General features: G+C 43.2%; 2 protein-coding genes across 2 annotated transcripts; one reads left to right on the forward strand and one right to left on the reverse strand.

Moving 5' to 3' along the window:
• Nucleotides 1-3282: 3282 nt before the first annotated feature.
• On the forward strand, nucleotides 3283-5252 carry LOC101064686 (2-aminoethanethiol dioxygenase-like). The gene has a single exon (XM_011602998.2). The coding sequence runs from the start codon at nucleotides 3516-3518 to the stop codon at nucleotides 4251-4253; it is 738 nt and encodes a 245-aa protein (XP_011601300.1). The 5' UTR covers nucleotides 3283-3515; the 3' UTR covers nucleotides 4254-5252.
• Nucleotides 5253-5809: 557 nt separating this feature from the next.
• LOC101071500 (early growth response protein 2b-like) lies at nucleotides 5810-8030 on the reverse strand. Its single transcript, XM_029835357.1, has one exon. The coding sequence runs from the start codon at nucleotides 6827-6829 to the stop codon at nucleotides 6056-6058; it is 774 nt and encodes a 257-aa protein (XP_029691217.1). The 5' UTR covers nucleotides 6830-8030; the 3' UTR covers nucleotides 5810-6055.
• Between the last annotated feature and the right edge of the window lie 4260 nt (nucleotides 8031-12290).

Genomic DNA, 12290 nt, shown 5'->3' on the forward strand with positions numbered 1-12290 from the left:
CGGGGTTGTTTTTTGAGCCAAGGTCAAAGGGGGGGTTAAAAAATATTTTCACTGAAATAAATTATCTTTTTTGACAGAAGAATCAATTGAAATACATGTTTTGTGTCTTTAGATTTGCTGTAGGCAAAGATAATCTTAGAATTGCCAGCATGCTGGGTATTGCAGTTGACTAACTTAATAATAATTTCATGAATGATTATATCTGTCCACAATGAGAAAATCGGAGAGGTTTATAACGATGCTTGTGTGTGAATTTAAAGTGTCCGGGAACCTGACGCGTTTGACACCATTTCCCTGGATGCGCCGATGTTAACGTCTGAGGCGCGGCCATGTTAGGAGCTGTTGTCACTACCCGATTTGCAGCGCAAACCCAATTTGCAGCGCAAACCCAATTTGCAGCGCAAACCCAATTTGCAGCGCAAACCCAATTTGCAGCGAGCATGCGTAAATAGGTCACCATCAAACGTCATATGTCCGAAACCACTCACTACATAGGAGACTTGGATTGAGTGCACTATGTAGTGCACTGACTTTGAAATCCGGTTTTTACACTACACCGGCCCACGTTAAATGACGTCATAGCGTTGCATAATAAATAAGAACCCAGTCGCAGGAAAAAAGTGGCCAGGCCCATTTAATTATTTTAACCTATCAAAAAAAAAAAAAACACTTCCAGCGGTCGTTTATTTTCCCCTTATAAAATACATTTATATCAATATACGAAAACAATATTAAAATTAAGTCCAGTGACATTTTTGCACCATGATGTAATTGTATGTTCTCAAGTGTATCAAAATTTAAACCGTTTTTTGATGAAAAAATGGTTCTTAAACCGTTTATCATAATGCTGAAAAAAATATTTTGAGATTCTCTCAAGAGCCTTCTCAATTCCACGCTCCAGCCAACTTCATCATTCAACGAGTCTCAGATAAAGTACTTGCCCTAAATAAATGTTCAATTATATTTTCCAAGCAGGACAAGTTGACAATTTCTATAGGCTTTGCTGGATCACCAGCTTTTGCCAAAGTGCTGGGCAGTATGCAGCTGCTCAGTGTTACTACAACGTTGCAGAAAACTGTTTTAATCTATTAAGCTTCAAGCTATGTGTGACCACCAGTACCCACCTGAGGGTTATTGTAACCTATAGGGGACGGGTTATCCCTGTATGTCCAGGCCTGTAGCATTGATAACACCATTTAGAGAGCATATGAGACATTTGATAGTGGCCAGATATCATGCAAACAAACACAACAGACATCATGCAAAAGCTCGATCTATCATATAAAGAACATTGTGGATCATGAAGACCAGATGGCGGGCAATATTGAGTTGAAGCCTGCCTTTGCAAATGTTATTGCACGGTGCCCCATTTTGTACAATGTCTGCCTGAGGAACGGTGAAAGCCTTCAGAAAACAGAAAGCCTCTTCCCAGAAAACAAGTGACTCAACAATATCTTAAATCTCCATTGAAAGTGTAAAAACTCTAGAACAGTATAATTAAAATGGCACAGGAGAAGAGTACCAATATGTCACTAAAGTGAAAGAAGCACTACACTTCTAAAAAGTTAGTTATCTCCTTCCAGGCTTTTGATTTGCCTGCCTCGTCACACTACCGCTAATTGGCGATAATAAAATGTGTTATTTTTAAAAAACTCAACTTCACTCAAAATAATCTCCATCTCTGCTTCAAAAAACTTCTTTCGCTCCTTTCGCTTGTGCCATGACTGACAGGTAAACCGGATGCATCAACGTACACCTCCTTTTATGGGGCTCATGCCAATTCGGGGGCGGAGATTTATGCAACTAGCTAATTACCGGGAACGCGCTGTCAATTTACGATCATTTGGCATTCATGATCTTGTTGGATTGCAATACCTCTCGTCTGTCACTGCCAATTCGCGTGTTCTTTAAATGAAGACTTCAAGTAAACAAATGCCAATTTCAAAATGTATTTAGCAATAGAACCAATTCAAGATACAAATATTACAGAGCTCTTGGCCAGTTCATGACCCTACAAACAACAGAGTCAATTGTCAGGGCATGAAGTCTGACAACCTAACTATTCCTTAACCCAGTCTTTATAGAAAGACATATGTAAATTATTGATGCTAATTCAGTCCAATCCAGTCCTTCTTCTTGGTTGACCTCATCTTCTTCTTCCAGCCTCCTTTGGTGTTGGTGCGGTCCTTCTTCTCCATTGTCTTCCCAGATGGCCAGGTCAGAGGTCATATTCCTGTCCAGGAACTTATCAATCACCAGTAAATTATGCTGTCATATTTTATGATGGGGTCTACCATTTCCTGTCTGCCTGGCTCCAACTGTCTGAACAGTATTCATGTCAAGGAAGGGTCAACTGATTTATGATTATTCCTACTAAAGATTATATACTATCCCTAACTTCTAAACTAACTGTAACATAAAACAAAAACATATAGTATAACACATGCTAACAAGATAAAAGATCCTAACAAGATCAAATAATTCTCTTCAATCTAGACACGTGTTTACGATCAGATCTGAGTTTCCCGTGCAGTTTCCCGTGTTCCTGGATACGGAATATGTTTTTAGTGGAGTAGGCTATTATGTGTAATTCTGTTTACAAATTTACTAACGTCTCATGAATGAGACCCACTCTCGACCTCAATCAGACAGTTAGCAATCAAATGAAAATGTCGAATAATGTCCGAGAGAGCCAGAGCGGAAACGGATTTCGGAAACGCTGCTGCGCAAACTCTGCCCCCGTGGGACTATAGAGCGTGCGTAGTAACCTTTTCCTCAGAAATTTCTTGCTTAATTCGCCACTGAGGGGCTCCGCCCCCAACACTGGTTCGGCTCTCTGACAGCTCCATAGTTAAAACCACAGGTTGTTATAAATTAGCTTCAAAAGTGGTCAGTAACACGCGCCATGTTCATAACAACGTATTTACTTCCGTGTTTAAATCTTTCTCCATAAAGAACGAATCGAGCACTTGAATCAGGAAACGGAAAACCGCACTTTCGGAGCCTTTGCAAAGATTGCAAAAACGACAGAGCGCTCCTACCCTCCTGATTTTTAGTAAACGATACAAGAGTGTCGCTTAATTAACTTAAACTAAGCTTTCAAGCCAATTTAAAATTTAGTCTCATCGTAATGCATTGTAGGTATACCTTCTACATGTTTACTCGGTAAAGAGATACAGCAAAAACGATTTAGTACAGTATAGTAATGATTTAGAATAAAAATTTAAACAGCATTTATAATGCTGGTTTACATTTTATTTGTTTGAACACTCTACTAAAGAGATACAGCAAAACATTTTAGTACAGTGTTTGAACAAATAAAATTTAAATCAGCATTATAAATGATTTCTAATGTATTTTTTCCCCTCACTATTTTGTTGTTCGTTTGCTTTTCTCTTGTTGAAAACACGCTAAATGTAAGAGTTAATCGTCACACCAGTTCAGACGATCTTTGCTGGTAGCTAAAGTGCTAACGGTCGTCCAGAAACGAAGCTTATCGGCGTTCCTCGCCTCACATGATGCCTGGTGGCGAAGACATGGCATCCATTGTCCAGCGGATCGCTCGGCAGGCTCTGGCAACGTATCGAAGTCCGCCTCGGCTCGGTGAAGAGGCCGGTACAACATACCTGGATAACCACAACAAACTCAGGGGTCTGATGGCGGAAGTACGAGCGGCAGACCTGAAACTAGTCCCGCGGAGAGCAGACTGCTGCTCTCCTGGCGTGCACGCACCGTCGTACGTGCGTGGTATACCCCCCGTCACCTACATGCATATTTGCGAGACGAACCACTTCAGCATGGGGGTGTTCCTTCTGAAAACCGGGGCGTCCATCCCTCTGCATGACCATCCGGGGATGCATGGCATGCTAAAAGTCGTGTACGGAAAGGTGCGAATCAGCTGTTTCGATCGAGTGGACCCGATGGATCCGTCACCGGTGGACGCCCTGCGGCGCTCCGTTCTCCGCTCCACCGGGGAGTACACGGAAGAGAGCGGCCCCTGCGTCCTTTCTCCTGGCCGGGACAACTTGCACCAGATTGACGCAGTCGACGGGCCCACGGCCTTCCTGGATATCCTGGCGCCGCCGTACGACCCGGACGACGGCAGAGATTGTCACTATTACCGTGTTCTGTCGGCGACGGAGGTGAAACATGGCGAATTGAAGGAGAAGGAAGTCTGGCTGCTGGAGGTCTCACAGCCGCCTGACTTCTGGTGCGGAGGTGAGCCGTATCCCGGCCCGGAGGTCTCCTTGTAATCCAGATCGGTTGCTGTCGTCCTGGAATGGTTGAGGTGACTCTATGGCTTCGGACTTGGTTTTCGCAGCTGATTCAAAGTTCCCTCAGGCGAATCCGGTTCTGAAACTTCACTTTAGTTCCTGTGAATATTTGGAATGTTGATCAGAACCAAACTTTCACGAGAACCCACCTGTGAGTGGGACATATTATAGGGTGTTATGAGGACCAACGGAAAAGAACACAGTATAGGAATTCGCAAATTATTTAATTTGCGTGTTTGCTGTGTCACAGAAACAGTTAAATTAGAATCTATTTCTGTATAAAAGGTTGCATTCTGCATCAAAAGTCTTTCCCTGTTTGCATAAACTCTTCCACCTTTCCATCCCATTGTTCTTCTTCCTCCTGCTCAGTTTGATCTCTGGTTCTGTCCAAAGGGGTCAGGCATGTTGCTAAACTCCCCACTGAGCTTCTTGACAAGCAGGCTGAACCTTCACCTCAGAGCACTAAGGTCTGCAGGAGCCAGAGCTCATAACACCAATCTAGACTACGGAGTAGACCGGAACGTTATTGGGCCACAAAGACCACGTGAGGTGATGAGATTTGAAGAGTTGAAAAAGTGGAAGCTTGTTTGATATGATTAATTTTTTGGCCAGAAACTTTAAGATTCTTAAGCAGGTTAATGTTTTCTAATCCGTCCTGGAACCATCTCAGCAGAACCTTGAAGCTCTGTGTCGTTTAATCATCTTAGTCCTCTTGTTTGAGATTTTGAAAAAGCTTTTCAAACATTTCCAACCGGAATCCTCCACCTTTGTTTCATCAATCACCAATTATTGATCTGATGTTAATTTGATAAATTAACTTTTAATGTAATCCCAATTTTAAAAATAATCCTTGAAATACCTGATTTGAAGTAATGTGAATGTTTGATTTGTGAAATTTCATGTGTGAAAGATGACAAACTGCTGCATCTGCGTTAATGCTGTTATTTATATGTTAAATAAAGCTGTCAATCATTTTAAGGACTTGTTTTATCATAAATCCACAACTGTCAGTGGCTTATCAGTGATAGATCACTAACATGAAACATCCTGCAGCGTCTCTAACGAAAGCCCAGATGTCTTCACAGCCAACAGGACAACTCTGAAACAGGTCTGAGACACAGCTCCACCTGTCAGAACCAGGAGAACAGGCAGATGAAGGATGGAGAAGCAGAACAGACCCAGGAGGTGTGTTTGTCAGTCAGTTGGAGGTGAGCCTCTTATTTTTATTGTCAACAAACATCATAAGCCTATGAAATAATTTAGAGCTGTTGAGATTAAAATTTCAAAATTCTAAAAACAAACCTGATTTATAAATCTGACTAAAATGCAGTCAAAGTTCACTTAAGGTAAAGTCTATTTTTATCTGTCATATCATGTCTGATCCGCTGAAGAGACAAACAAGCATGGACTGAAGCACACAGGGAACCAAGAGTGCGCACTCACATCCTGCAGCTGTACCGAGCACGTTTGGTCCCAAAAGTGCAGATTGGTTGGCTTATTTGTTAGTCTGACCATGCTTGAGCGCAATCGGGCACAGTTGGAAGTGGTGTGGCTACACAGTCTAGGTGGTCATTATGTCTGAACCCTGGGAATCACCACCATGCCCTGGTGGGTCTTCTGCAACATAAATTGAGCCAACATCTGTGTCAGAATGTTCCAAAAATTTAGACTCATAAGTTTTGCATTATTGCAAAATGTTCCTGTCCTTTTTCTCTGACATTCTTCTGACTTTGGTGTTTTAGTGGAATTCAGTGAGGGACAGAACTGAGAGCAGGTGGCCATTAGGATGCAGACTTTGTCTCCTGTCGCAAGTGAATCTTCATGTGTCTCCTCCTCTCATCACTCCGGGCGAACTTCCTGCCGCACTGCTCGCAGGAGAATGGCTTCTCACCAGTGTGCGTGCGAATGTGCGTGGTCAGGTGGTCGCTGCGGCTGAATGTGCGCATGCAGATGCGACATTGGAAAGGTTTGTGGCCGGTGTGTATGCGGAGGTGCCGACTCAACTCGTCTGAGCGGGAGAACCTGCGGTCGCAGCTCTCCACCGGGCAGGGGTACGGCCTCTGATGCACCGGCGTTTTGCTTGGTCGATTTGGGTATTTCCTGGGTCTTGCAATCGGTCTGAGGGGAAGGTTCTGGTGGGTGGGAAAAGCAGCACTCATTGGACTGTTAGCAGCTGGGGAGGGAGCGCCTAGCGTGAAGTTCCTGATGGTGTTAAGGGGTGTTAGCGGTGGAGGCACTCTGAGGGGATCCAACGGGTACGTCAGGGACTTTCGGTCTGGAAAAGCTGTCTGGATTTCTCTCTGACAGTTCTGCTGGTAGAAGTTTCCGTACTCTGGCACGAGAGAGAGCAGGGCGGAACTGTCCACAGTTGGTTTGGAAGAAGAACTGTAGGACGAAGCGGGATGGTAGGACATTGCGCACGTGGACGTGGCCAGATAGACACCTGCTGACTGGTCCTGGTACATTTCTCCACTGCAGGAGTAGGAGGGGCCAGAATGTGGAGGGGGGTGAGAAACAGAGTACATGTGGCTTATGTCCGGCTGACCATGCGCCATAGTGGAAATGTCCTCGGCCTAAAATACAGCTGATTGCGAGTGGCCCCCAACTCTTGATGTCTGCACCGAGCACCTGTAAGATGTCAGCGTGTTGGAGTCCACCCAGATCTTCCAAGCGCCTCCTGCCACAACTGTGATTGGAAGATCAGCTGGAGGGAAAACAAAGACAATATCACCATTTTCATCACCACCCTTCCAGCAGTGAGGTGGGAGGATCCCAGGCGGGGGGGCACAGCAGACCCCACCAAACTGATTTACCAATGTATAAAGCCTGTAAACACAAAGGTACCCTGCCGTTACTTGTAGATACAGTACAAAAGACTTACACAAGATAAAGTTTTTAACTTTTTAATGTAAAAACTTTGTTCAAAACTGAAAAAGAACCAGTGATGTTTGTCATATAGTTTAAAGTAAGCAGACGGTGCTTCTGGTCTCCACTCAACTGCGTCAGCCCACTGCTGCTGGAGCACCACTGGCTACCTGTAGCTGCCCACATTCAGTTCAATCCCTTCTGCTGACCTACAGAGAACCAGCTGGATATGCTCTTCTTATTGTAAGAGCCTTGTTGGATCCCATATCCCCCTCTTATGCTGTGTTCTTCACATGATGGTTGTCTGGCAAAGCTGCTTGTTGAGACATGACAATCCAGACTCTTCTCTTGTTTCCCGATTGTGGAACAACCTCCAGAGCTTCTATCAGAGCACAACCCTCTTTACCTTCAAAAAGCTCTTGAAGACTCAGCTCTTCTGGGGGCTCCTTCTCTTCTAACAGCACATCTACATCTCTTACTGTATCTCCTCGTCTCTCATCTCTCCTCTTTTTATCCCTCTTCACTAACTCTAAACAGCTCTGCTCTGATAGCTGCACCAGGTAGTTTAGGACTGTAAGCTTTCACTCACTTTAGTCTCAGTTACATAGTGACTTGATTGTGTCTCAGCACAAGTCGCTTTGGTCTGCCATTATTTATGACTTCCTCTTTTGATTGAAAGTCCACTTTTATGAAATGTTTAAAATCAGATTTCTAAGCTTCCTTTTTTGCTAATCAGCTTTTGCTTCTTTACTGCTCTTTTATGTTCCATCAACAATGCTAAATATATTATACACACGTATTGAATACCAGACTGTAGGATGTGAGGTGGTGTAATTAAAGTGTGTGCAGAAATCATAGTGATATACAAAGACCTGGCAACTGGCCTATTAAATCCTCAACCTGGGACTGATTAGATGCTGCCTCTGAATCAGTTCTACACTCAAAACATGTGAAACCTGCATCAAAATCAATGAGATCATTGAACCATATAGGAAATAAATGTATATTACAATATCAACAAGTACTTATATTGTTCAATTTTTATTATTCATTTTTCATAATGAGGCACTCTGCCTTCCCTGACCACACATCCTTGAACCTTTCCAACCTCCAGAAGCCTCGAAACCTTTTAAACCTCCAGAGCCTTCACACCCTTAACAACCTCCAGAGCCTTCATGCCCTTTAGAACCTTCAGAACCTTCGTGCCCATAACAACCTCCAGAGCCTTCATGCCTTTTAGAACCTTCAGAACCTTTGTGCCCATAACAACCTCCAGGTCCTTCACACTTTTTAGAACCTCAGAAACCTTTACAGCCTTTCACAACCTTTATGACTTCCACACCCTTCACAACCTTTCTACCTCCAGAACCTTCACAGTCTTTAGAACCTCCCCAACCTCCCGAATGTTCACACCCAACACAATCTTTCAGAATTCCCAGCATGAACAACTATTGATTAGCCATTATTGGTGCCATTGCTGATATTGATGACCAAAGAAAAACTGATAAGTAAAACCATTAAAGCATTTATAAAGTTAATAAAGAAAAGTCTGAGCCAACTAGAGAGATTAAAGCAGAAATGGGATGTTTTACACACCAGCCAATACATGAGAATGATGACCGATGGCAGCAACTAATTAACTGGACATTTAATTGATTTATTGATCCATTTCAGCCAGCTAAAATTCAGAAGCAGAAGTGAAGAATCAGTGTTGGAGACAGAGCTGAGAACTACAAATGCAGTGTGAGGACATGAGGTCCACTGTGTTGTGTTGCTACATTAGCAGTAGCTCACAAACGTAGCTGTAGACATCAGATTCGTGCCCATTTCAACCTTTCAACCCTGTTTGTTCCCAAATTCACTTGCACCATGTGATAGTTAAGAATCTTTGTCAAAACTTCAGAGTGTGGATGAGACATACTGTATCTTTTATTCTGGGCTCTTCCAAAGCTCTCAGCCCTTCTCTTGGATCTTAAAATCAAGTGATCAGAAAATTGGTCATCCCACGGTAAGCTGACGATCATTAAATGACTATCTGAAGAAGAGTAGAAGGAACGCTCATCTGTCAACGCCCACGGCAACAAAAATGTTGCTTTGTGTTATCGTGTGAGCCGCCCACCCTGTGGCAGATGGGGGTGAGATAGCTACCCCAAACACATATACACACCCCACAGACACATGCAGCCACACACTACACACACAAACCCAGTTTTATTGTTGTTGACAGCAATGTCAAAACTGACAAACACATTTTCTCCACATTACTCTTCCTCTCCTCTTTCTCTCCCAGCCTGACATTCTCCTCTTCCTCTTGCGCCCCCCCCCCCCAACCCCCCGCCTTAATGTTCCTGCTTCTGTCTGTTCTTATTCATATACTCTCACTGGAATCACAAGAAGAACCAAATCATGATCATCCATTACCGCTGTAGTCAATAAAGCCCTACACCTTCACGATGATGAAGTCAATGACCAATTTAGGCTTTTTATCGTATCAACTTTAGAGAGATTTTTGGAAGAGGTGGAAATTTTTAAGTGACCTCTGAATTTAAGGTGTGAACAGTTGAGAAGAGGTTGTTTGTGAGAGTGTGTGATGGCTTCTGGATTCGAAGACCAGGAGCAGAACACTGGACTGATCTGATGAGCGTTTGAAGACAAAGATCCACATTAACAACAAAAAGAAAAGAAAAAAGCACAGATGACAGATGATTAATCGGTGCTGTGGGGTATGCAGAGCCTGCTGGAGCCCCGGCTGACACCCAGAGCCACCAAACACAAAACCAGAGTCCCGTCGGCCCGAATGAGCGTGGGCGAAGGGTGGAAGCAGGTCAGCGTCCCCACGGAGATGTGAGTGTGAGAGTGTGTGTGTGTGGGTAGATTTGTGTGTGTGTTTTCTTGTACATGCTTCGTACTGAGACAAAAAAAGTGAATGTGAATGTTACTATCAAATGTGATAGTAAATGTGAATGTTACTATCAAAGTGAGGACAATTTTTTTGCTCCACACGCCTTTAAAGGTGGTTTTGAGGGTTAGAGTTGGGGGGAACATGACTGCAAAAGTCTTCACAAATATAGAAGGACAAGTGTGTGTGTGTGCGCGTGCGTGTGTGTGTGTGTGTGTGCGCGCGGGTGCGCGCGCGCATCTCTATGGAGTTATTGTGTTCAAGTCAAATGTGTTATCTTTTCATTCATTCAGATATCAGGATCTCAGCTTTTTTCTGATTTTTCAAAAAGTGCAGCAGAAACTTAACACACTAATCTTGGCAAATCTCTTAATCTTAAAATGAATGATGATTGAATTTGAACTCAAAGGCAGTTTATTGTCAGAAAAGCAAAAATCACCAATCAATGCTGAAAGTCTCTAGTTATCAATATTTTAAAATCCCGAATTAGCTTGAAAATTGTAAAAAAGAAAATCTTCTCTCAAATGTTTGTGTCATAAAACATGACAAAGGATTTTTGCTGAGTCACAAGGATCGTAAACAAGGATTAAAACAGAATTTCTCACTGTTCTTAATGTCAGAATTACTGGTTTAAATTTAAACGGAAAGCAGATTCATTGCAGATGCAAATGATCCAGTTTGTTCTCCAGGGAGGAAAGAAACAAAAAGCTAATCTCAGACTCACTTAGATCTGTTGATGATGGAGAATCGTTCAGGCCTTCATCTAGTGACTCTCATCCTCCTCAGCAGGATAGAAATGAGCGAACTAAACACAGAAGTTGCGTCGCGACACTACTGGAGGCAAATAAACTACAAAATTACCACCAACTGGATCTCTGCCACACCCCCGGAAACAGTCATCATCTCCACCGCCACCATCACCCAGGTCCGAGTAGGCAGTTGGCAACAAAAAGATGGAGAGAGAAGGAGTGTAGGAGGAGTAACAATACAATTGTTTCCTTCCACCCTTGCGGCTAAAATAGTTATGTTAATGACTCGCACTCAGAGAAAGAAAAGACAACAGAAGTCCTGGATCATCCACACGAGTACTTTTAACCACATCCAAAATGGACTTTCAGAATTCTGAAACAACACCCACACCCAGCAGAAGAGAAGCCGCTAACAGAAGAGCGTAGATGTGGAGGACGCATGGATGTTTACACCCTGAGAAGAACCTCCTGAAAGCTGGACAAGAATGGTTCCTCCAGAGGATGCCTATTGACTACACATCAATATGGGATTCTGGAAAGCGCCTTGAAACAATTTTGATTGACTGTTAGATCCATTATATTAAAGTTATCTCTTATTTGCTTTTACCTTGTTATATTCTTTATTCTTGTTATATTGCTTCTCATTACTTAATGTTTCTTATTATTTGCTAATGCTTAATGTTCATGATGCTTGATGTGTCAACTCGAACTTCTCTGGTCAAGGGCGACAGAAATGCAGCTGCTGTGGAGAAGTGGCATTGACTGGAGATATAGCTGCAGGGCATGACCCAGGAGGTGTTCTTTTAATCTGTCTGATATGGAAGAATGTGCTGTGTGCGAGCTAAGCTAATCAAATCAGTGAAGACCTATGTATAATCTCACCATTATGATTTACAGTCTTTTGCTTTGTATGGGACCTGCTATCTTGTGTTTTCCCCCTCCTTTTAGGCACATTTGAATTCTGTGTAACTAGGAACCTCCTAATTTCAATAAAAGAAGGATGGCGGGAGGTGTGCGTCAGAACGTGTTGGAGATCTGTAACTGAGCACATCTCCCCGTTCTCCTTGCAAGTAAAATTCAAAACTGTTGTCTTTGCCTCATTTGTTTTTCTCGTGTTTCAGGTCGTTTGAACCTAACAAAGACGCTATATAAATAAAGATTAATTGATTGAGATTGATTGACATCAGGTCCGTGGGTCAGTTGCCTCTCAGGGTCGCCACCCCCCAACCAGCACTTTTTAAATCTTAATTTCTTGTGGTGGGTTTGCACACAGCCACCAGAGCCCACTCGAGGAGGGCATTAGTCAGAGTGCAGACCAAAGCATGGTGCAAGCCCAAGACATCTTCTCACCCCACAGACAGCACCCCCACATCAGTAAATCATGGTGGTGGCAGTATCCTGCTGTGGTGATGGTTGGGAAGCTGGTCCAATATGAGGTGGCTGTTCTTACTATGGGGATGTTCTTGAGCAAAACTGTTTGTGTCGGCCAGTGATCTGATTCTG

This window comes from Takifugu rubripes, chromosome 4, assembly GCF_901000725.2.
Source record: "Takifugu rubripes chromosome 4, fTakRub1.2, whole genome shotgun sequence".
NCBI classification, from domain to species: domain Eukaryota; kingdom Metazoa; phylum Chordata; class Actinopteri; order Tetraodontiformes; family Tetraodontidae; genus Takifugu; species Takifugu rubripes.